This window comes from Castanea sativa, chromosome 5 (assembly GCF_040712315.1).
Source record: "Castanea sativa cultivar Marrone di Chiusa Pesio chromosome 5, ASM4071231v1".
In the NCBI taxonomy this organism is placed as follows: Eukaryota; Viridiplantae; Streptophyta; class Magnoliopsida; order Fagales; family Fagaceae; genus Castanea; species Castanea sativa.
In genome coordinates, this window is record NC_134017.1 from 60876408 (window position 1) to 60900261 (window position 23854).

General features: G+C 34.4%; 2 protein-coding genes and 1 long non-coding RNA gene across 3 annotated transcripts; 1 reads left to right on the forward strand and 2 right to left on the reverse strand.

Annotated features, from left to right (window-relative positions):
• Positions 1 to 9158: 9158 nt before the first annotated feature.
• LOC142633463 (berberine bridge enzyme-like 14) lies at positions 9159 to 10757 on the reverse strand. Its single transcript, XM_075807705.1, has one exon. It carries the CDS (start codon positions 10755 to 10757, stop codon positions 9159 to 9161), a length of 1599 nt encoding a protein of 532 aa, XP_075663820.1.
• A 7815-nt stretch (positions 10758 to 18572) lies between these two features.
• On the forward strand, positions 18573 to 19046 carry LOC142635549 (uncharacterized). The gene has a single exon (XM_075809686.1). The coding sequence runs from the start codon at positions 18573 to 18575 to the stop codon at positions 19044 to 19046; it is 474 nt and encodes a 157-aa protein (XP_075665801.1).
• Positions 19047 to 21116: 2070 nt separating this feature from the next.
• On the reverse strand, positions 21117 to 23050 carry LOC142633595 (uncharacterized). The gene is made up of 3 exons (XR_012843939.1): positions 23006 to 23050; positions 21716 to 21967; positions 21117 to 21601 (listed from the first exon to the last, which is right to left on the reverse strand). It is a non-coding gene; the product is annotated as an uncharacterized LOC142633595 (long non-coding RNA).
• Between the last annotated feature and the right edge of the window lie 804 nt (positions 23051 to 23854).

Consider the following 23854-nt stretch of genomic DNA (forward strand, 5'->3'; position numbering starts at 1 on the left):
TGCTTTGGGAAATTTTACTTTTGAAGTTATAACCTTTAAGAATCAAACGGAGAATTGGTTAAGTCTTATCTTCTGACCACAACTTTTATCAAAGTCATTCCCTTATTATGTCTGGATGTTAATGCGTTACTGATTATTAACTCGGATCTTACATCTTGCTAGAAACAGAGCTATGCATTACAAGGGTTTAATCGTTATATGAGGCCCTCTATTCTTCTTAATCGAGCCATTGTTCAAATATATTAACCATGTCACCTTTTATTGAATCTTTAATAATATACGCATGATTATGTGGAAGTTATGATTGTGCAATCCTTGGAGTTAGATTTGTGTACTCTGAGAAACTTTTGCTGTGACTTAATGGGAAGCTTTTATAATAAGTACAAAAAGAATAAAGTAAAAATAGATATAACCCAAGTGAAATGCAAACGAATTTGTTCTTCATTATTGTGTTATATTTACATTACATATTTTATTCAAAAATGGAAAAAGTGTAGTCCTAAAGATAAGTCCTAAGCCTTTGGAGGGGGTCTGTGAGAGGTCTTGGTGCCCTCGGTCTTTCTCAACTCCGGCTCAAAAGGAGTCGAGAACTTGCTTTCCTTTATCTGCTTGTCTTCGTTGGAGGGACGTTGGGTTCCACTATCCGGCTCAAGTCCTTCTCTGCATCCCCTTCTCCTTCCTTCTCTTTGTTGGAACCGAGAGGGTTACGTAGGATCGGGGAACTTGCGTGGGACCCTTTGGAGGTAGAGCAGGAAGAGTTGTCTCGAGGGTAGGAGTAGCAGCAGGAGCCTCTTCAATCTCCTGTATTTCTAGGGGAAGCCAAACGTTCTCGGACTTCCTCAGATCCGAAGATTGGGGAACTCCTGCTACGTTTAAAGCTTCCCCCCAAACTTTTTGACAGTATTCGCGGCATAAAGCCGCGAACTCCTCTGTCAGCTGCTCCTCTGTGGTTGCTACCCCTTCATCGAAACTTGCCTGTTTGGCAGCGTGGAGAGAGAGTTGGAAGGAACTGGCCTCTTTCTTCACCAACTCTAGTTCCTTCTTTAGATCCGAGCACTCCCTTTGAGTTTGGGAGAGTTCTTCATCTCTTTCATGAAGGAGCTTGCGCTGTCCTTCTATCTGGGTCTTCATAGTCTTCAAGTTTGACTCGACCCCATTTTTCTCTCTCCTCAGATCAGCCACCTCTGAGGTCAATTTCTCATTCTCAGCAAGGGCTGTGCCCAAAGACTTCTCAGTCTCCATCCTGATTTCGAGCTCAGTTCTGGCTATTTTCCGAGTGTCTTCAATAAACTTCTCAGCTACAAAGACCTCCTGAATAGCCTGTAACTAAGTATGATGGAGTTAGAAATAATAAAAAAAAAAACAAACTTATTTATAAATATTGTTAAAAGAGAAACACTTACCAGCGCTAAGTCTCTTTTTAGGGAGAGGAATAGTTATGGCTGGCCCATTTTTTCCAAGGTCTCCATGTCCTTGGGCAGCAGGAGAGGGCGTTCTAAGACCTCGGCCAGGTGGTGGGCATGGCCTTGTTGGACCGCCCTTATACTGGACTGGCAGCAGATGGGTGCGCCGTCCAGTCTTAGATCGGGGGACCAGGTGGTCGGTGGTCGGTGCTCGGCGCACTTCAGCCTCGTCCCCGAATTCCCCGACTTCAACCGAGCGGGCCCTACCCTTGCCCTTGTCCACCTTCTGCTGCTGGGCCGGTGGGAGTTGTTGCCGTGGTTTCTTGGGGTCTTTATTAGTCGTCCCCTCGTTATCCCCCTTCCTCTTCTTCTTTGGATCCTCGGCCGGAAGTTTTGGCTCAGCTGGAGGAGGGGGAGGTGGTAAGGATGGGGGAACTTGAGACGTCCCCCTCTTTTTCTCTGCAACCTTAGCAGCCTTATTGGTGAGAAGACCCTCCATTCTTCCCATGTCTTCTTCAAATTCTTCCTCGGGAAGGGCAACCACAAACCCTGCAATTCCAGAGGCCTCGGTAGCTTCTTCCTCCTCGTCGGAAAGTACCACAAACTGGTTCCCGCGAGGTCTCTCGGTGTCTTCGAGATGGAATTGATCTATCTCGTCGTCAAGTGTGTGTGAAGAGGACACCTGCTCTTCTGGAACGACAGTTGCTTGTGAGTGCACAGCAAGGGGAACTGCTGCTATTGGCCGGTTGTACAAAATGGTGTTAGGAGCGTCCGGGAGGTCGCGGTCGTCCAGAAAGTGGGGCCGAGCTACGTTTATCTTCCTTCGTCTTCGGTCGCCCGCAATTATGGCGTTCTCTATCTCCTGGAAGTCTTTGGAAAGGGGGGTGTACCCTAGAATAAGGTGAGCAGCCCGGAGTTGTAGGTCCTCACTAACGAACACCTCGGAGCGAAGTACCCGGTTTAGATCTGCGATGTTACAGTGACTCAGACGAGGACGCACGTGCTGCTTATCTGCAAAAAAGACGTCAAAACAAACAAACCTGGTCAGATTCACACAGATATTTAACAAATTTAAGTAAGTACGAATACGCATTTCTGTGTGTTAGGAGAAGTTGTGTTGTGGGGAGATTAATCCTACGGCGTCGCACCTGGATCCCCCCACTCAACTGGGCAGTGGAAGCCGTCGTGCCAGTTCCCAGACACGATCAAGTAGTCGTCCTTCATGCCTTTGTTTGATTTGGGCAGACAGGAGATTAGTCTAACGGTGCTGGACCGAGATTTAATATAATAACCTACCTTAGAAAGTTTATGGGACTAATATAAGAACACGACATCGTGCCATGTGAGGTTTAAACCCATCTGCTCGTTTAGAGCATCTACACTACCTAGAACTCTAAAAACATTTGGGAGGCATTGATCGGGACACAACCGGTGGTTGCGAAGGTACTCCCTAGTTACAGGTTTCATTGGAAGGGTCATCCCACCCTCTATAAAGGCTATCATAGGAATGATAACCTCTCCCTCTTTCCTAGAACCGGCCACGGCTGTTGCCGGGCAGTATTTTAGTCCTACATCGCTGGGAATACGGTATTTGGCCCTAAAGCCTTCCATCCCAGTGGCGGTATCAACTAGGCACTTAAACTTACCCATTGGAAAAGAACGAAAGGTTAGACTCTAAAGGGGGGAGTGTTTACGAAGACAGCCGAGGACTGTATCCGAGGAGAAAGGGTTAATAATAGAGAGAGTAAGAACTTACAAAGTTGAAGGTACAGATTTCCACGATTTTCTGCTGGTAAAGAATGATTGTTGGTGTTTTGATGGGATTGATCCCTGATGAATTAAATGAAGGCGCAGGTTCCCGAAGCATCACGGTGTGCGAAAAGGCGGCCTCGAAATTATATTTGTCCCGCCTAAAATTTCGTGGAGTAATGAGGGCCGTTGGATGCCCATCTCACCGTTGAACGTAAGGGACAAAGTGTAACTGGCAGTATTAAATACGCGCGTTGTTCAAAATAAAACCGCCAAATGGCATCTTCTGGGACGCGAAACGATTTCCACACGTGCCATTACTCACAAAGTGAGTGGAGTAGGTTCTCGTCGGATCAAAACCCTATTTTTCTCCTCGGACATTGAAAATTAGAGTTTTGAGGGGCTATTGTGGGGGGCAAAAAGATCCTGATGAGAATGTGGGCCTTTTGGGCCGTGTTAAGGAAGGCCGACCTGCTACTGGGTTTAGAATTTGTTGGTACTATGGGTCGGGCCATACGCCGAGGGTCCGAGGATCCAGCCGAGGGTGAACTTATCCTCGGACGGACACCGAAGAACTCGGGGTTTCGTAATAAAGATTAGGGGATGACACGGTTAAGACCAATGGTTAAAAGGGGTAAACCCTAGAATGCCCCAGAAGTACTGGTGTTGAAGAAATGTCAAAGATAAAGGCTGCTACCTCCACATTAAAGACCCTGCACCTACCATCCTGGCCGCATTGATAGGGAAGTGACACCTGAACAGTGGAAGAGAAACTTCTGGTTACTATTCAAAGGCACTGGGAAAAGAAATATCTAGGCTAAAGGGGAGGTAAAGCAACGCGTGTACAAAGTATTCAAAAGAGTAGTATTTAAAGAGCAATCTAAGACAGAAAAAAGGATCTCCTTCTTTGTAACCTAAAAGAAAGAGAAAAAGAAAGAGAGAAATTATATAAGAACAGTTCTCGGCTTATGTCCGAGCAGATTGACTTATAGCATTCTTTGTTGTCTTTAAGTGTTTATAATCTCTGGCTTGCTATTTAATCCTCAAACACTTCTAACCTGGGTTTCAAGCCCACACTCTACAAATTACATTGTTTAAGGCTCGTTGGGCCTGAGCCCGTAACTGTTCTTGGGGCCAGGTGCAATTGTGCACTTACAACATCAATTATTTATAAAAATATTATAAAATAGTTTGTAACTTTAACGTTATTAAAAAAATTATACACTTGCTAATAAGGAAAAACTCTATTTAAATCATACCTAAACATGCTCCAATATATATATATATATATTTTTTATTTTTTTGGTTGAGAAACACACACATATATTAAGTAAGACAATCAAAGCATAATTTTTATCCTAATTGGGTCAAACTACATATGCCCGAGGAAGTTGTGTATGTAGGTTATCGGGCTTACGTGCGTGTGCCTTCATGATTCTCTCATTCGGATTTTCTTATTTCTCATATTATCAATTCAACTTTGTTAAGTTGTGATTTTTCTTGGTTTATGTGGGTTATATTTCATGCCAGAAGCTAGTGGCAGACCAAAGGACTCAGTAGCTGATGATTTTAGTGTTTTTTTTATCCGTCATTGTTGTATGTCTTGTCCATGGGTTCAGACTAGCTAATTCAGCACAGCTAGCCCGTGGACCCCTTTTATTCGTATAAATTATTATTTTTTTTTTTTTAGAAAAGGTTTTAACTTATGGCGTCTGCTCTTAATGATAACTTTTTATCATTAGACTAAGATAATAATCATTTTTTGGTGTAGGCGGAGATTGAATTTCAGATTTCTCATTCAACCATCAGAGACTTTACCAGTTGAGCTGGTTGGAACCTATCTATTTATTTGAATAAAATTAATGATTCTACCTTTCTCAGTCAAAAAAAGAAAAAAAGATACATAGTTTCTATGTATTTTGTGGGCTTTTAATGTATTTGGATTGGGCTTAGAAAGTCATGTATTTTGTGGGATTTTAATGTGTTTGGATTGGGCTTGGAACTCACGAGATGATTCGCAAGACCAAACAACGTGCGAGTGGACATATGAATTGCACTTGAGAGTTCAAAATTCAGTTAAAATAGATGCACTTGTTAGAGCATCTCCAGCAGCTGCTCTATCTCTATTTTTTTGGAGAATATATGCTACTGTTCACACTCCAACAGCTTCTCCAAAAACTAAACTTTTCCAATTTTTTTTTGAAGTTGCTACAGTGCTTCTCTAGATACAGAGAAGCACTGTAGCAACTCCAAATAATTTTTATGCTTAAAAAATTCATACATCTCAATAATAAAAAAATTCTTTCTCTTTCCTCTCGCAGCTACAATCTCAACGGCTGAATAAAAAAAATTCTTTCTTTCTCGTTCCTTTTTTTTTTTTTTTTTTTTCGTTCTTCACTCTCTATCTCAACGGTAATATACCACAATCAAAACAAAATCACAAAACCCAATCGAAAGATTTGAAACACAAAAACAATCTTTCTCATAAGCCTAATGAATTCTGAACAATAAAATAAAACTAATCAAACCAAAAAAAAAAAAAAAAAAAACAACAAACAAACAAACTTGTAGAACACCGATCTCCACTCTCTGCCGGTGATCCATGTGTGTATGAAAGAGAATTTGTTTGTGTGAGATAGAGGGAGATAGTGTTCTAGAATCAAGTAGAAATGGAAAAAGTAAAAAAAAAGAAAAAAAAAAAAAAAAGAAGAAAAGAGATAGCTAGAGAGAAAGAGAGACAGAGAGCTGAAGTGAAGAAATGGTGTGGAATGAACTAGAAAAGAAAAAAAAGGTAGATAGAGGAAAGGTGTGGGATACGTGTATGGTGGAGAAAAAGCCATGAGAAAAAAAGAAACGCTGGGATGAGGACAAAAGGGAAGAAAGAAAAATAATATAAAAAATAAAAAAATCTTAATTAAGAACTACTATCACAATATTTTCACAATAAATTTTAAGTAACAGATTGTTATTAGTTAATATTGGCGAGTAAAAATAATAATTTCAATGGTGAGTTCAAATTAGAACTAGTAACAACTTTTCATATAAATTTTGTTGTGAAATTATTGTGAAAAATGTTGTGAATAAAACACTTTTCATTGAAAACTATAATTGTTGGGAATGAATATAAAAAGAATAAATGATGATAAAAAAAGAATAAAGAATGAATGAAGAAATAATATTTAAATGAGATAGAAAATGGAATAGAGAATCTGTTGGAAAGTGTATTTGAAAAAGTGGGTAGTTAAAAGATAAAAGCCACTGTTCATTCTCCATACAGTACAAAAATTTGGAGAAGCTGCTGGAGATGCCCTTAGTAACTCACCTCGCGAGATGGGCCAACCTGTGAGTGGCTTGGTACTAGAGAGCGCAAATATTTTGGATCAACTAGTGTACCATTCTAACCCTTCTATATATACACTCTCATATCCACATTTCATTAGGGTAATATAGATTAGAAACATCCCTTTCATAATTTCAATATCCATAGGAGATTCTATCCTTCACATTCTTCATCATATTGAGGGTTGATTATTGTCGACATTTAAGAAGCATTGGAGCTTGACCACATATTCAGCTAGTAAAGGTTTGGTGGTGCAACTAGTTGGTGTTGCGGGATCCATAAAGCTAGTAAAGAAGAGAGGGAGACAGAGAGCAAAAGAGAAAGGGATGAAGAACCAAAAAAAAAAAGAATAAAGAAAGCTTGTTTAAATGAAGTGGGTGCTAAAATAGAACCATTAATGTTAGGTTAACTATAAAGTGGGGTGTTAAAATAGATAAAGTAGCTTTTTGAATTGCTAAAAGCTAAAAAAAAATATAGAGCTCTACCTATGTGGATACTCTAAAACAGAACCTTAATATTATGCATGTGAACTTTTAAATTGCTTAACAAATTATATGAGTTTTCACTTACTATTTCAATCATTCTATATAGGATTGAATTTATTGTTTTACATCTTAGTGTTTTCTTCATAGTATGTACCTTCAAATAAGTTAGCTAAGTCTTGAATCATTTTAACTCATGTTCTACACAACCACGTATAAGAAATTTATTCTTTATACATTATCATATCTTATTCTTAGGGTCATGTAGGTAGTCAAAATTTCTATTTTGAGGGTCGAGTAGACCATTAAAATTTCTTTTTGACAGTATTTGTTTGAAAGGTTATCAAGGGTCATCTAGACTGTCAAGAAATCATGTTGGTCTCCATGAAAATCTCGAGTTTGGAATAGGGTATAGTCACTAAAGAAAAAATTTTGACATCAAATAAAGTATTGTAGTTTTTAAAAATATAAATTTTTTTTTTTGGAAAATTAATTTTCAAATACTAATTAAAAAAAAAAAAAACAAGAACTTTAGAGCTCTTGGAAAATCTAGGAATAGCGTAATGTGGTTTGTCTTTCTTAGTCTAATACTGGGTAAATAGTAAGCAGTGATATTATACAGCCTTAATTTGGACAAACTAATTCCTATCAAATAAAGCAAATAATTACACTATTTTTAGTTGAAATTCTGTAGTTCACAGTTACAAAATTACAAAAAGAATGACAAAGAAAATGAAAAAAAAAAAAACTATTTGACACGTGCCTTTACTCATAAAATGGATAAATAGTAAATACAACAAATAATAACTTCTAAAGGGAATCAAAATGATAAAAAAAGAAAAAGAAAAGAAGGGTAAGAAAATGGTGTCATCCATTGATCATTTTTAATCTTCTGATTTTGATCTCATTTGATCCTTAGTTTTGCCCCCATGAAACTAGATGGACAACAATGACAACTACTCCAATAGCCCTAAAAAATATAGTTATATACGATTTGTATTATTCCAAATATTTTTCCTACTTTTTAACAAATAAATCAAAATCTCATGCAACAATCAAAATCATATTTGCAATAAACGATAAAAAAAGAAAGAGAATTAAGAGAATAACCTGGAAGGGAAGGACTACTCCTTCCTTCTTAGAGAGAAAGACAAACGTTTTCTTTTGGAGATTAAATTGTAGCAAGAGATGTATTTATTTATGATAATTTTTAATTTTTTATTGTTAAACCTATCTAATTGATGTGATTGTATGGACTGGGATAAGAATGAGTAGTTTCTTTTTTTGGAAGAAGTATTCATGTATGTAATTGAATTTTTTTTTTAGATGTAATGGAAGTATTAGAATTCAAGCAGATAACAATTACAAATAGAAATAAAACATTTCAATACAAATGGGTAGTGAGAATAACGTTATTTAGTTATTTATTTTGCTTTTGTATTAGAGATAGTGGGTCAGTTTTTTTTTTCTTCTTCTTTTGTTAGTGAGGCAATGGGTTTTTCATGGAATGTTTGTTATCTTTAGCATAAATTTCGGTAAGTTTAAGAGTTTAAGAATGCTAAATTACCTTTTAAACCTTTTTTGCATTTTTGTAGGGAAAAAAAATTAAACTAATGAGTATGTTATTTCAAAATTTGTAAAAGGATATTTTGATACACTAAAAATTAAAGTCCAAACAGAAAATTCTGTTATTCGTAGTATAGATAAATATCAAAAATTAATTCCAATTTCTCTGTCCGAAAATAAAAACCTAGTTTCTTTTCCTTGCTCCATAAAGTTTTCCCTTGTGGGCAGTGCCTAATTTTTGTTTGGGGTATCGTTGTCTGATCTGGCTATGGAATAGGCCGTGTATGACATGCCACTACAAAATTCTACGCTCTTCAATTTATTGTATAGATCGAAACCACTTGTCTATTAGAATGCATTATTTTTTTAAAAAATTAATTAACGAAAACATTATTAAAGAGAGAGAGAGAGAGAGAGAGAGAGAGAGAGAAGAAAAGAAAAAGCCAAGAAGCAAAGATTTCATAAATGGGATATGTAATGTAAGGTATATTTTTCAAGAAAAAGGGTTCCTCTGATACAATATTTTATAGTAGGGTCGTAACACGGTCATAGGAAAACTAAAAGAATGGCACCTCTATGAGATGACTGGTGCTGGGGATAAACACAGTAGTTTCTCCTCTACAGCTTGCAAGATGGAAGAGTTGGAATACTTTGCTCATTTCTGAAGAAATTGTCAGGATCAACATTTGTCTTCACACGAACCAACTCGTCAAAGTTACCCTTGAAATACTTGATTCCATAAACCTTTGCTTTCTCGTAGTCACCATTGGAACTGGTACCAATATCAAGATCACGATAGTTAAGAAAAGCCTCCCTTGGGTTCTTGGAGACATAAGGAGTCATAAATTCAAAAAGCTTCCTTGTTTTATTCAAGTAGAGGTTTGTAGCTTCAATCCCTTCAGCCATCCAATTCGTTGCATACTGAATCTTGAAAATGTTACCTGCTCGATGTGGGAATGCAGTTTTATTCTCAGAAATCTTATTCATTATTCCCCCATAAGGATTCCATAACATCGCCACATCCTCAAGTTCAATCATGGTCTTCCATATAGCTTCTAATCCCGCATTCGAAATTGGTTCTTTCACAAAGTCAGATTTACGCTTCAAATATATTCCTGGCTTAGTTGCCCTTTCAAGTAGAACCTCAATCGGAGTTCCAAGTGGCTTGTCCGCCCAGAACACAACCGATTCAATCCAACTCATTTCAATAGCATCACTTTGTTGGAAACCAAATTTAGGTAACCTGTTGTTCATCAATTCCACAAGTTCTTTGGCTCTACCAAGAAACATACCAACGAATAGTGCCTGTATAGTCTTCTCACCCGCATGACTTCCATTCACGGTTTTAAGCCACACTCTCATGAACATTTCGTTTGGTAGCTTATCCACAACTTGGGTCCATTGTGCCACAATGTCAGTTGCACCTTGTTCCAATGTCCTATTCACTTTAAAAACAGTCACGGTCTCTGGGACTGGAACCAACTTGACTTTCCATGAAAGAATGACACCAAAACTAGAAGCACCTCCTCCTCTAAGAGCCCAGAATAGATCATTGCCCATTGTCGTTCTATTGAGAATTCGACCCTTTGCATCAACAATTTGTGCATCAATAACATGGTCAGTTGCGACCCCATATTTTCGCAACAAGTTTCCATAGCCACCTCCACTAATATGGCCACCAGCACCTAAGCCAGGGCAAACACCAGCAGGAAAAGCATGGTTCTTGCTTTTTTTTGCAATTGCATAATATATTTCACCGAGAATAGCGCCAGCTTGAAACCATGCAGTTCCATTCTCTATGTCTATCTCGATAGATCGAAGTTTAGACATGTCAAGTATCACAAAAGGGACTTGTGACACATAAGAAACGCCTTCGTAATCGTGACCTCCGCTTCGTATTCGGAGCTCGATCCCAACCTTTTTAGCACAAACAACAGTTGCTTGCACATCGGATTCGTGTGCAGCAGTCACAACAACAGCCGGTTTAGGTGTTGTAGGCGTGTCAAATCTTCGGTTTCTTTTGTATGATTGCAAAGCAGTTGCAAATGAGGAATTATTTGGTGTGTGAAACTCAATGCAAACTGGTTGAGCATTTGATGCATTGTCAAGGCATTGTATGAAGTTGTCTTGCACTGAAGTTGAAGGTGAGGTTGCCCATGAAACTGGGAAGAAAAAAATTGAAAATAGTGACAGTAATGCAATTGTTGAATGCTTCATTTTCCAAGAAATTTAGCTTTTCTCTCTAAGCTGTGGCTATGGTATATAATTTTTTCCCTCTATTGTGTATATATATATACATATAGACAGAAACAAATCAAGCCACTTTATGGTTTTGAATTAATTTGTTTCGCAGTACAGTCTATGATTAGTAACTACCAAACGCGTCTCTCAAGTCTCATCCACAAATATATGTAAAATAAATAAAATAAAAAAATCACAACCACAATTTAAATTAAAAAACTGGGAAATTGTTACAACTATACTCATGTGGGCAACTTGTTATAACTGCATAACCATGTCTGCAACTCTATGGGGTGTAGAAAGTTCGAGAGTCTGGATCAACTACCAAGTCAATACCACAACTATAAGATTATCAAAAAAAAAAAAACCACAAGTTATACAGTAACAACTTAACCGGTTATCATAAGAATGAATAATTGCAGAAATTTTGAGTTAAACTTTTACTATTGAAAATCACAATGCTCATTCCTCATCATTGAACGTTATTCTTTCCATAATGTATTTGCATTTCTATCTTGGTGCTTTTGATATTTAAAATCCATTAATTCATCTGACATTCAACTTACTCTTAATTGTTTCTCAAAATAAAAATTTAAAAACGTGCTCTTTAATTTGACTTTTAAAATAGCATTGTTTTTATTATTCTTATGTATAAAAGTATAGGGAAACGTTTAACTAAAATATCAATTTTTAATCTTCTATAATATATATATATATATATATCAATTTTTAAAAGCACTTCATTTTGTAATTAACTAGTTGCGAACTTACGTGTTGTGTGCGATTTTTTTATTTTTATTTTTATGGTGGTCTCTTTCTTCTTCTTCTTCTCCTTCATTATTTATTTTTATTTTTTTTTTCCTTTTGGTGCAATTTTGACTAAGGTTTAAAAAAAGTATATGTAAAGTTTTTATTAGCTTAAATACAATGAAAAACCAATTGACTACGCCATAAATCATTGACTACACTACATTTCATATCCTAAATAACTTATAAATTACATCTCAAATCCAACATACAACTACACAATAAAAAAAGAACTGCAACATGAATTACCTTTTGAATTACTAATTGAAATTTTCACAATTATTGGAAGGTCTTAAATTCAAATAAATAAAATTTTATATCTAAAAAATAATAAAAACCAATTGTCTTCATAAAGGGTCCTCATGAAATGTTACAATGCATAAAAGAAAAAACAATAATTGTTAATTCATCTTAATTACCTTTCTTAATAAAATTTATTATTAAAAATAATAAATTTTTTCTCAAGAATTCAAAAAGTATGTAGCAAATATTTCATTTTTTAAGTAAATTTAATTATAATAGTTTTTGTGTCATTAAAAAAGTATATAGAATTTGGAAATTATTCTTTTAGTTTTAAAAAAATTTCTCAAACCCAATTTTTTCTACCTTACCATCCAGAGGGTGGCTCATGATGATTGTAAATCTTTTTATTTTCTATACGAAATTTAAATGTTGCATTGATTGTATTTGTCAGTTCATATTATTCCTATAATATTTCTAATGTAAAATATTTTAAAATAAGAAGATTATATGATTGACGAATTTGTTAATTAACAATTGTCAACCTTTGTTATCAATATTCACATAGTATTTTAACAATTTTTAATGTTATATGAATTTTTGTATAATTATATAATCTTCATATTTTAAATTATAGTTTTCTCCTTAAGATAATTAGATTGTATTTTCCAATTAATTTTTATTTTTTCAACCTTTTTATTGCTTTATTGTAGCATTTATTATTGTTAAGCTTCAATTGAGTCACATTAGTGACTATGCCATTATCCTTTTTCTTTTGAATTTTTCCTATAATTGTTTTTTAACATTTACTTATTTAAGGTGAATTAAAATCTCCATTATTTAACAAACAAAATATCATTTATTTCTTATTTTTAGCACCTTCTTCTCTTGTTAATTGTCCACCCTTTCCAAGTGTGATTTATATGTTATGTATGGCCATGCCTAAGAGCATATCGGTTGAAGTAGATTCTTGTTACACTTTCTTCAATCTTTCTCCCTCCTATTATCTTTTCATCTCCCCACTATTATTTACCTTAATTCATATGTGGTATAATGTATAATTCATTCATTAAAAGTGAACTATTTCTAAAAGTATTTTCCAACTCTTTGTCTCTTTAAATATATATTGTGTTATAGTGTGTTATGTTTTTTTTGTTTTTTTTTTTTTTGTACAAATAAATTTTTCTAAGTTTCAAAGTTATGATTTCAAAATTTTCATTCTCTTAAAGATATTATCATGATAAGCAAACCTCATAAAAAAATTACTATTTATATTACTAAAGTAATTGATAGATACAATCTACATGGATATTACTCAAATATTAATTGATTGACACATTCAAATACATAACCATGTAAATTATATTTTAATATTGTTAATAGTCATTTTCACGATAATTTTATGGTTCGACAGAACGGCTAAGCTCAATTGCTTAGCGGATCTGACTAATGTATCTTATCCGTGTATTTTGCTTTGTTCCATGGCCCATGCCCATGCAAATGGTTGGGGAATTAAGTAGAAATGGTTTGGTGGGTTTGGGCTAGTTCCTATTGGACTCTTTATAGGGGCCCAACCCGTATGTGCCACGAAGTGGGCTAGGGATGCTGGGGGCACTTAGGACCCATGAAGGAAGTCTAGTGTCAGAAATTTGTACCTTAGATTTTGCTCTATGCTTTGGGTGATTATGCCCCTAATTTTCAGCCCAACTCCATTTTCCACACCAAAGTATAGCTGACTCTAAGAAAAAGTTGAATAGCCTAGCCCACTCAGCCACCCAAATGTAGTTTTCCAAGGCCTGCAAAGACCAGAGACAGTGCCATAAAGAGGACACAACTTTATTTCCAAAATCATGCAAAAAGTAACCAAACCTTTCCCTAAGCATAAAACATAATACATCAAGTCATAGAAATAGCATTTGAAAGGTCCAAAGCCTTCCTCCTAACTAAAAAACTGGTCACAAGCATCCTCTAAAGCTTGATATAAATATTCATCACCAGCCCACAAGAGAACGACAGCGTTTTCCCTACAAAAAAAAAAAAAAAAAAAAAAAAAAAACCCAAAAATTTGACACAAGCCCAGTCAACTACCTAGCGTATGGATGATTTGAAGGCCTGGAGGTGAAAATACTGATATAGGGGAACTCTCCCTCTCTTGCTCGAGACCTCCCTCAATTTCTCCCTCTTAGTGACTGCGGGTTGAAATTTCCGATAGTTTCTGCAGTTTTTTGTGTTTAATTTTTGTGTTGGTTTCTCTTTCCATAAAGCACCATTAGCCTTTGTGTACCTCACATTGCGAATTTTGGGTTTGATTCTCCAAATAACAAACGAATTTAACGAACCCAAGGGGAGTTTTGGACTCATTTCTGCAATCTCGGCCTTTGTCGCAAAACTCCCCCAACAAATATAAACTCAAACTATCACTCCTAAAATATCTAAGAATTAAATCAAGCCAAAAATGTAAGAGGGAGAGAGAGTACATGTGATGGGAAACTCAAAAAGCACATTACCAAAATGTATCAAGCCAAAGTAGAGATACAAAAAATACAAAAATTCATCAATCTAAAATAGAGTTGCAAGAAAGAATAAATAATAGGGAGGGAGAGAGAATAATCACATTTTTCAGGGGAGAGTGTGAGAAAATAATAAATATATATATATATATATATATTAATAGGTAAAATTTAGAGAAAATTCAATTAGATTCTACAATTCAAGTCCAATTTTACACCATGTGTCATATATTATTTATTTTTAGAGAGTTTTACTTCTTAATTTTGGAGTCAAATGTGAGACCACATTATATATATTTATTCAAGTAAGTTATTGAGTACAAAAACCAAAGAGAAGATAATTAATGAACTGTTAAAAAATAAGAAAAAAAATGCTTCACAATATCAAAAAATTAAAATTAAAAAAAGATGAACAATTTACATTTTTTATCTAATAATATTCTTGCAAGATTTTTTGAAGAGTTAATAAAATATAAGAGTGACTATATATCAATAGTATTTAAATTATATATATATATGAATTATACTATGCATCTTAATGTATTTCTTTTAAGCATATTGATCCTTGCATATGCATAGAGTTACATGTTAGTTTGTATAGAAGAAGAAGAATAAAAGAATAATAAAAAGAAAACGTATGATTTTAAACGGTGAATTATCCAAGCCATGCTGCTTACGCAATAGAGTAGCATTATATCATTATATATTATATATTCTCATAGGATAATAGAAAAGAAAAAATTATAACAAATTAAAATACTATCAAATCAACCTAAAATAAAGATGCAATCAAATTGAAATGAATGAAAAATTATGACACTAAAAGAAAAAAAAACCTCAATGCACACGCGAAAGTGCATGTGATGATGCTAGTATACTACAATGAACATTAGTAAGGAAATAACTACTTATTATGTCTTATATTAGGACATTGAATTCTTGATGTCTATTATCCTCCATTAATCTTTTTTCTCTTTTTTTTTTTAGGCTTTTTTACTGTTTCAAACTTTGTGCTTTTACTATAAACCTATATAAGGCCAATTGGTAAAATTTTAAAATATATGTGGGTTATAATTAGGTCAATTGGTAAAGTCTCTGATAGTTGAATAAGAGATTAGAGATTCAATCCCCGCTTACACCAAAAACTGATAAATATCTTGATATGATAATAAAACGTATCATCAGAAGCGGATGCCATAGGTTGAATTTTTTTTTTTTTTTTAAATATCTCAAATTCCAAGACTTGGTAAAATTTTTATAGCAAATTCTATGGTTACAACTTATTAAGTATTTGTTGCGTGGACTTCATTGAGTTAAGCCCAAGCCTAGTGACATTAATGGGCGGCGCCATTCGCTTTATGCCTATAAACCCAATGACGTTAAAGCGAAGGCCACTCAAAGCCTCACATTAACTACATGGGCTATTGAATCCAATAATTTCATTAGGGAGCCCAAACATTCTACGCACAAAATCTACAAACCAAAGTGCTTTGGGACATCCAATACAGTCCGAAGCTACCAAAGTTACATGAGCATGGCTCAATTGTCACTTTCCTTAATTATTGTCTTCTAAGTAGGACAAGGCAGTCAAAAACAAAAAAGAGTAGGACATACATTATCATTTCACATCCTTGATGCGATAGATCTTTAATAAGTATAAGTATTTATAAGGTATGAGAAGGGGGCGTAAAGACTGGGGTTTAAGTCTTCAAAAGTGAAGCTCACACACATGAACACTTAAATTAGGCTAGAGTATAATTTTTATCTTGTAAAATAAAAAAAAAAATAGGCCACATTAACATTCACAGGATAAAATTTTATTTTTCTTCGTTTAGGTAAACGCTTTTTTTCAAAAAACAAAAGGGTAATCACTTCTTTACTCACCCAACGGGGGAAAAAAAAAAACACTTATCTATTATTATTATTATTATAAAAAGCATCTCTGCTTTTGTGCAATTCCTAGACTCCTTTGCAACTTTCTTTTCTGTTGAAAAATATTGAAGGAAGAGGATCTTGATTTATTGTTTGGTCTTATTAGCAGTTATTTTTCATTTCATGCCGTCCATATCATATCACTCTACTTAGTCGGTGTTTTATTAGTTTACCTTTATTTTGAGTATGTTTTTATATGTATTTTACGTATTTATAAGTATTTATCTATGCAAAACTTAAACACAAACTTGTCACAAATGAAAAAAATTTAATTTAATTTATTTTTTATATTTTCATATCGTGTGCATATATTTTAGGCGAAAACCACATTTTCGTCCCTATATTTTCATGCGATTCCAACTTTAGTCCTTAACTTTTATTTGCATCGCTTTTAGTCTCTATTCTGAAAAACGCGTCTTGTTTTTGTCTTTGCCGTTACATCAAAGACGGAAAATGCACACGTGGCAAACGGAGTGCATTGGCACTATTGGCACACTAAAAGCTAACGTGGCCATTAAAATATTAATAAAAAAATATTATTTGGCATTAGAAAATGCCACGTTAGCATTTAAATTTAAAAAAAAAAAATAAAAACAGAATCAAAAACCAAAAATCACATGAATTGAGATCTAAGTATGTCTTGAATAAGAACAAAAAAAACACAAACTCAGATCTAAGAACATAAACCCAAAAAAAAAAAAAACTCCAAAACTAAAAATTTGTTTTCTTTTGCTTTTCTCAGGAACTAGTTTTCTTTTTCTTTTCTCAGGAACCAAACAACCGCGAAGGATCATTTCTGTCTAAGTTTTGGTGAAGCCTTTCTATTGTCCGAATAAACAAAAACAACAGAAAAAATTCAAAAAGAGGAAAACTCCAAAATTTATTTTCTTTTGCTAAACCCGATCAATATCTTTTAAATCAAAGAATCCCCAACAACAAAGCGCTCATCATCAACAAACTGCTGCCGACGAAGGCTATGCTTCTTACTCCAGCTTCCCATCCGGAGGATTTCTAGTTGACGGTGACGTGGTCGTGGACCACGCCTCCACATCGCCTGAGATCTACGTATTCGACGATCCAAACCCTAGCTACTCCCAATCTCCATTCAACCCGATCCACATGGATAATGGAAATGGGAATGAGAACAGTTACGGTGGTTTCGGTGAAAACGGCATCGGCATCGGTATCGACGATAGCGTTTTCAGCTCCGACGGTCCGGTGCTTCCGGTGCTGACTAAAATGGAGCTAAAGGAAGGTTTTGCTCTTCGTGAATGGAGGCGGTGAGCATTTCAGTCCTTTTGATTTTTCCAGATCTAATTTGTATTTTGTTGCAATTTTCTTAGATCTGTAATTTTTTTTTTATATTCATTCTTGGAGAGTGATTTTGATCTTTTTTCAGTTATTCAGTTGATTCAAAGATGTTTTAACTGTTAGATCGATTTGTAAAAAAAAAAGGAATATAAACTTATTTGTTTGTGGAAAGAGATTAAATGAAGTAATATTTTTTGGAATGTTTTAGTTGAATATAAACTAATTTGTTTTGGATTTTTTTTTTTGAAAATTTCTGGGTTTGTGTTCCTAGATCTGAGTTTGTGTTCTTATTGTTCTTGTTCAAGACACACTTAGATCTCAATTCATGTGATTTTTGGTTTTTAATTTTGTTTTATTTTATTTTTAATTTAATTGTTGACATGGCATTTTTTTAATGCCAAATAACATTTTTTTAATTATTATTTTAATGGCCATGTCAGTTTTTAGTGTGTCAACAGTGCACTCCATTTGCCACGTGTGCATTTTTCGTCTCTGATGTAACGGCAGGAACAAAAATGAGATGTGTTTTTCAAGATAGGGACTAAAAGCAGTGCAAATAAAAGTTAGGGACCAAAGTGGGAATCGTGTGAAAATGTAGGGACGAAAATGTGGTTTTCACCTATTTTTTATACTAAGATATACAGATAAAAGAGAAAATAAGAAATCCACCAAAATTTGAGCAGCCCAAGATGTGTGGGCGGGTAGTTCCATCATGATGCAGAAATGTGCTACTAACTTTCATGATTTTATGCAGCTTTTTGAGGTATTGTTGAACAGACTTGATGCAGCTGGGATGGAGATCTTTGTGGTGCAAGCTTGGACTGTGTGGAACCAGAGGAACTCAATGGTGCATGGTGGACAGATGAAGCATCCTTGTTGGTTGAACAAACGAGCGGCAGATTACATGGAAGAGTACAGAATAGCGCAAGAGTAACTGGTTGTTTCGAACACAATATCAAGTGGACACCATTGGCAGCCTCCACCTCAGAATATGTATAAATTGAATTTTGATGCAGCTGTGTTCATGGAGCAGCAGTGTTCTGGGGTTGGAGCAATAATCAGAAATGCTCAAGGGGAAGTAATAGCTGGGATGTCGGCTAAGGGGTCTTGTGTGAGAGATAGCGAAGAGGCTGAAGCTTTGGCGTGTAGACAGGCAGTGGTTTTTGCCATGGAAGCTGGATTTTCAGAGCTTGTAGCTGAAGGCGATAATAGCACAGTTTTGAGAGCTATATCATATGTGTCCTACCGTAACTCCTTGCTTGGACATATTTATTATGATATTTGTGTTTATTTGAATGGGATGAGGCAGATTTCAATCAGTTGTGTTAAGCGAGGGGGGAATATGGCTGCGCATTCTTTAGCTAGGTATGCAAAAAATGTTGATGATGTAATCTATTGGATAGAGAATTCACCACCGCCGACGGTGGAGGCTTTGTACCAAGACTCTTTACATAATATTGAATGAATGAATGCTTTCTTTTCAAAAAAAAATAAAATAAAAGAGAAAATGTAAAATCCACCAAAATTTGAACTATAAAATATTTTTTTGAAGTCTGAAATATAAAAACTAAAATTTTCTAATACGAGGAAAAACCAAATGAAAGGGTGAGCATAAATATTTTTCTAATTATTATATGTCAATTTGAAAAAAAAGGAAAAGAACCAACGTTATAGTGTTAGTGTTTCAAAATTCAGACACAATATAAGCTAAAGAAATACCAACTGTTATGTGTAGTTGGTTGTGACATTATTATTATTTTATAAGTGAAATTGCTTTGAATATGTGTTTTTGAGTATATTCTTATATGTATGTATGAGTATTTATTTGTGCCAAAGTTAAACATAAACTTGTAACAAATGTAAAAAATTACATATATATATATTAATATCATTTCGTGTGCATATTCTTTGCACAAAGCTGAATAGATAAAAGAGAAAATGTGGAAACCTTCAAAATTTGAGCTATAAAATATTTTTTGAAATCCAAAATGTAAAAAGTGAAAATTTCTAATATGAGGAAAAACCAAATGAAAGGGGGAGTATAACTTTTCACTTACCATATACTAAACATGTTAACAAACATATAAGTAATAATATTTTTTTTTATAGTAAATATTACCTCCATACTAATTTTGAGTCTTAAACTTATACCTTTCTCATAATATAGATAAAAATTACAAGTAGTAGAGTTGAGAAAAATTAATTTGGACCTGATAATAGGTTTATGTTTTAACAGAAAAAAAAAAATGCATATATAACTATAAGAACCATAAAAGCATTGTATGAGGAGTAAGCTTTGATTACCGATTTATTTGATATTTTTGCGTAAGCATGTAGAATTAAATTATTATTATTATTATTATATGTTTATACGTAGAATATTTTATTTAATTTTTATTAATCCCAAAAAACTTGGATAATTTTTCAGTGAGTTTGTAAATCTCATATTATGACATAGCTATATGGTCAAATTATGTACAGTATACATTTTCTACTATTTTAACTTCCTCATATTACATATATTCGCTAAAGTATCCTTAACATGTGGTTCATATGTCAATTATGATCACATAATGCACAATAAGTGGGAGTATTTTCAGTAAATTATGTTGAACCTACTTGATAGATAAATTTGGACGCAAGAAGGTGATCTTAATTGGGGACATACTCTAAATTTTATGTTTAATTATTATAGGGAGTCACTATTTGTATGGACCATTTTTAAGACTCATAAATACATCTTCTAAGAGAATTGTCACTTAATCTATTCCTATTATAATGTAGCCCTAACTCCATTTCTTTATAAAGAATTTTATAAATCGATGCACCTTTTTATCACTCAACTACTATGGTTTATAGACAAATGTGGATGTGAGGCAGATATATTCGAGTATCTTTCTGCAAATTTCAAGATTATTTCAACACATTCTCCTCTTTGATTAGGAAAAGTTGGCCAAAAGATTTTAGGTAAAGATGTTGTTCGCTGCTACAATTTTTATTGAGCCTCTTACCACTAAATATATCATTAAACTTGAGGATTTCAAAATATGTTCCTTCACAAACCTATAAATTTTGTTTGTATTTGAAAATTTACATAACGATTCTAAATATCCTTTCAATATAACAAATTGAAATTATTTTGACAAATACACTTTCTTGAGCATCCAATATTATACTCCATGTTTGCTCACTACAAAAAAAAGGTTCTATAGCCGCGTTTTTAAAACGTGGCTATAGGTCAGAAAAACGTGGCTATAAGACGATTTGGTCTATGGCCGCGTTTTTTTAGGCCGCGTTTTTACCCATGGCCTAAAATGCGTAACTATAGCCTAGTGGAGTCTATGGCCACGTTTTTTTAGCCGTGGCCATAGGTCAAATATTGATTGCCTGGAAAAGAGATTAGCCGCGTTTCGAACGCGGCCATAGTTGTGAGCTGAAGCCACGTTTTTAAAAACGCGGCTTCAACCCATTACTATGGCCCCATTTTAAAAACGCAGCTATAGCCTTGTTTTTTCCTGCTCTCCCTTTGGCCATGAATCTTCAACCCCATTCTTTTCCAGAATGAAAGACACATAGCCAAAGGATGTTCTGATTTTTAACACACAGCACCACAACTTCTAAACAACTAGATTTCCAATTAAACCAAAATTTGATTGTAACAAACTCAATTGGAATCTACTTATTTATAGTGATAAGAAAAAGGGTATAGCAAATAAAAAAAGGCAAAAGGGTTCATGTTTTTAGTGTTGCAAAGACAATGAGAGACCCAAAAGGTACTAATAATAGCATTGGCTGTAGGAGAAACTATACTAGCACTGGCAATCACAATATTATCAGATTATCCAACATGCAAAAATACATTACCTCAATAATATCAAATTGCTTGTCAGCTTCAATGTAAATACAACCCTTTATATGATCAAGAGCAAATGCAGATATTATCTGAAGTTTGGTACCTAATGATTTCAAGTCTACATACTTCTGCATAAGACAAAAAGCTGAATTCCTCTCACGTCCAACCTACAGTCAACAAGTTTCAATCAAACACAACACAATGGAAAGCTGAACACAAGGAAAAGAGAAGTTTTAAAATAGGCATTGTGAATTATCAAAACAATACTCCGAGTACCACACCATGCATTTAACTTTCTAGATGGTTGGATCTCTGGCAGAAGGTATAATATTATTTCTATCAATTGCTCTTTTGTTCTCAAAATCATCCTCGCCATATCTGATGAAATTAGAACCATCCTTGTAGCGTTCTTCCATCATTTTATCAAATTCTTCCTCATTCATCTCCTCCTCTTTGGGAAAAAGGGGAAGGCTCTGAGCTTTTCCTGGTTCCTTGTCAATTTTTGACTCTATCAAAATCTTCTTCAGCAAAATCTGTTCCCAATGATTAAGAGAGATGCGGAAGATAAATTAAACATGCCCACATTGATCAAATTGCAACGTTTTAAAAAAAAAAATTTTTTTTTTTTTTTTTGGGGGGGGGGGGGAGGGGTATTAATGAACAATAAACCCAAGTAAAATTGATCAAATTACATTGTGCCATCAGCACTACTGTTCTGGCCAGAAATCAAAATCCAGACTGAATAACCAGCAAGAAGACCATGCTCTTATTTATTTTTTTTTGGTAAGTCACACATGCTCTTGGTGGGTCTTGAACCCAAGCCCTGCACCCCAAAACCCCCCCCCCCCCCCCCAAAAAAAAATAAAACCTTGCTCTAACAAAGTGGAGGTAACATTTGAGCTAGACCTCGTTGGAAAATCATGCTCCTTTGTCAACAAGTGTTTTTAAGTTTTTAACATCAAGTGGAGCAAAGCATTTATCTTCGCATCAAAATCTTTTGGTGGCACCCTAAATTTATATATAAAACAATATGACACAGTTGTAGACTAAATGCAATAAAATAGTGTGATAGAGTTGTACTCTTAACGCATGTAATGTGCAATCAATAAGCGAATTCACTCGTGATGGCACATGCCAGGCCAAAAGGATTGAGCACAAGAAACCTTATTTCAATTCAAGTTGTACACTAAAATCATAGATCATGACCCATCTTGGTATAAGTTACGTAGAACAAAAAAGCCTCCAAATTCAACTCCATTAACTATATGTTACATAATCATTTTGGTTTCAACCAAAGTACTAAAATGTACATCAATATGCAGAGACTAACCCACATGTTTCGTAAAACAAGATACAATTTAAGCAAGATGCCACTTTCTTGGATGAGATCACAGCCATAGATTCATAAGGCTGCCACATCATAACAAATTAAAAATTTTACGCTAACATACCCCATCAAATTATTATATTTATTTTTCAATTCACAAACTTGAAACTGTGTATAAACATGAATGAAGCATTTAGATTGGGAAATTTTGGAGATAAAAGTAGTTATTGTATGGGCGGCAAACCTTGAGGGTCTCTACCTCCTATCACCATTGAACTCACTGGAGGGGGCGGGTCTGGCGAAGTGGCAGCCCCAGCACCCGCAGAAGCTAGCATATTTGCACCAAAATGATTAAAAGGAAAAATGTATGAAATTATAGCAAAATCTCATTGAATGAAATTACTAATAATCTCATTACTAAGTTAATTAGAACTAAAATTCCAAAAAATTATATTGAAGGAAGAAATAAAATTTAATCATTTAATAACTATTATTCTAACACATGAATCAAGCAACTCAGCTGAACTGGAAAAAATTCAGAACCAATTTAGTTTATGTTGATGTATTGTAATTGGACTATGATCACCTTATATAAATGCCCTCATCATACATATTACTCAAAAAAATTTCATTATATTTTTCTGTGGTAAAGTCATTTCCACTTTATCTAATCTCTATTTATATATCATTGTTCAAATTTAAAAATGCTTAATTATAATTAGGGCCTACCATATTACCAAACAGTATCTTTGGAGTTCGGACTTGGAACGTAAGATACTAGGAGAACGAAAATTTGAACTGCAATCCCTAGGCTAGCCACAAAAACATTATCAACAAAATGGACACATGAGATGAAAAAGTTTGTAAGTGCATTAATTTTCAGGCTTCAACACATCCAAACTTGTCAAGAAATTTGGATCCAACTGGAAGTTTTGTCTATCATTTTCTATTGTACTTTATTTTTCCTTTTAACCTAATTTTCTTGTGTTCTCTATACATGCATAAGGCAGATAATATTATTGTGTTAAACCAGTTCACAATGGCACATGACATACCAATACAGAAGATTCTATACCATGTTCCTCTGCAAAGA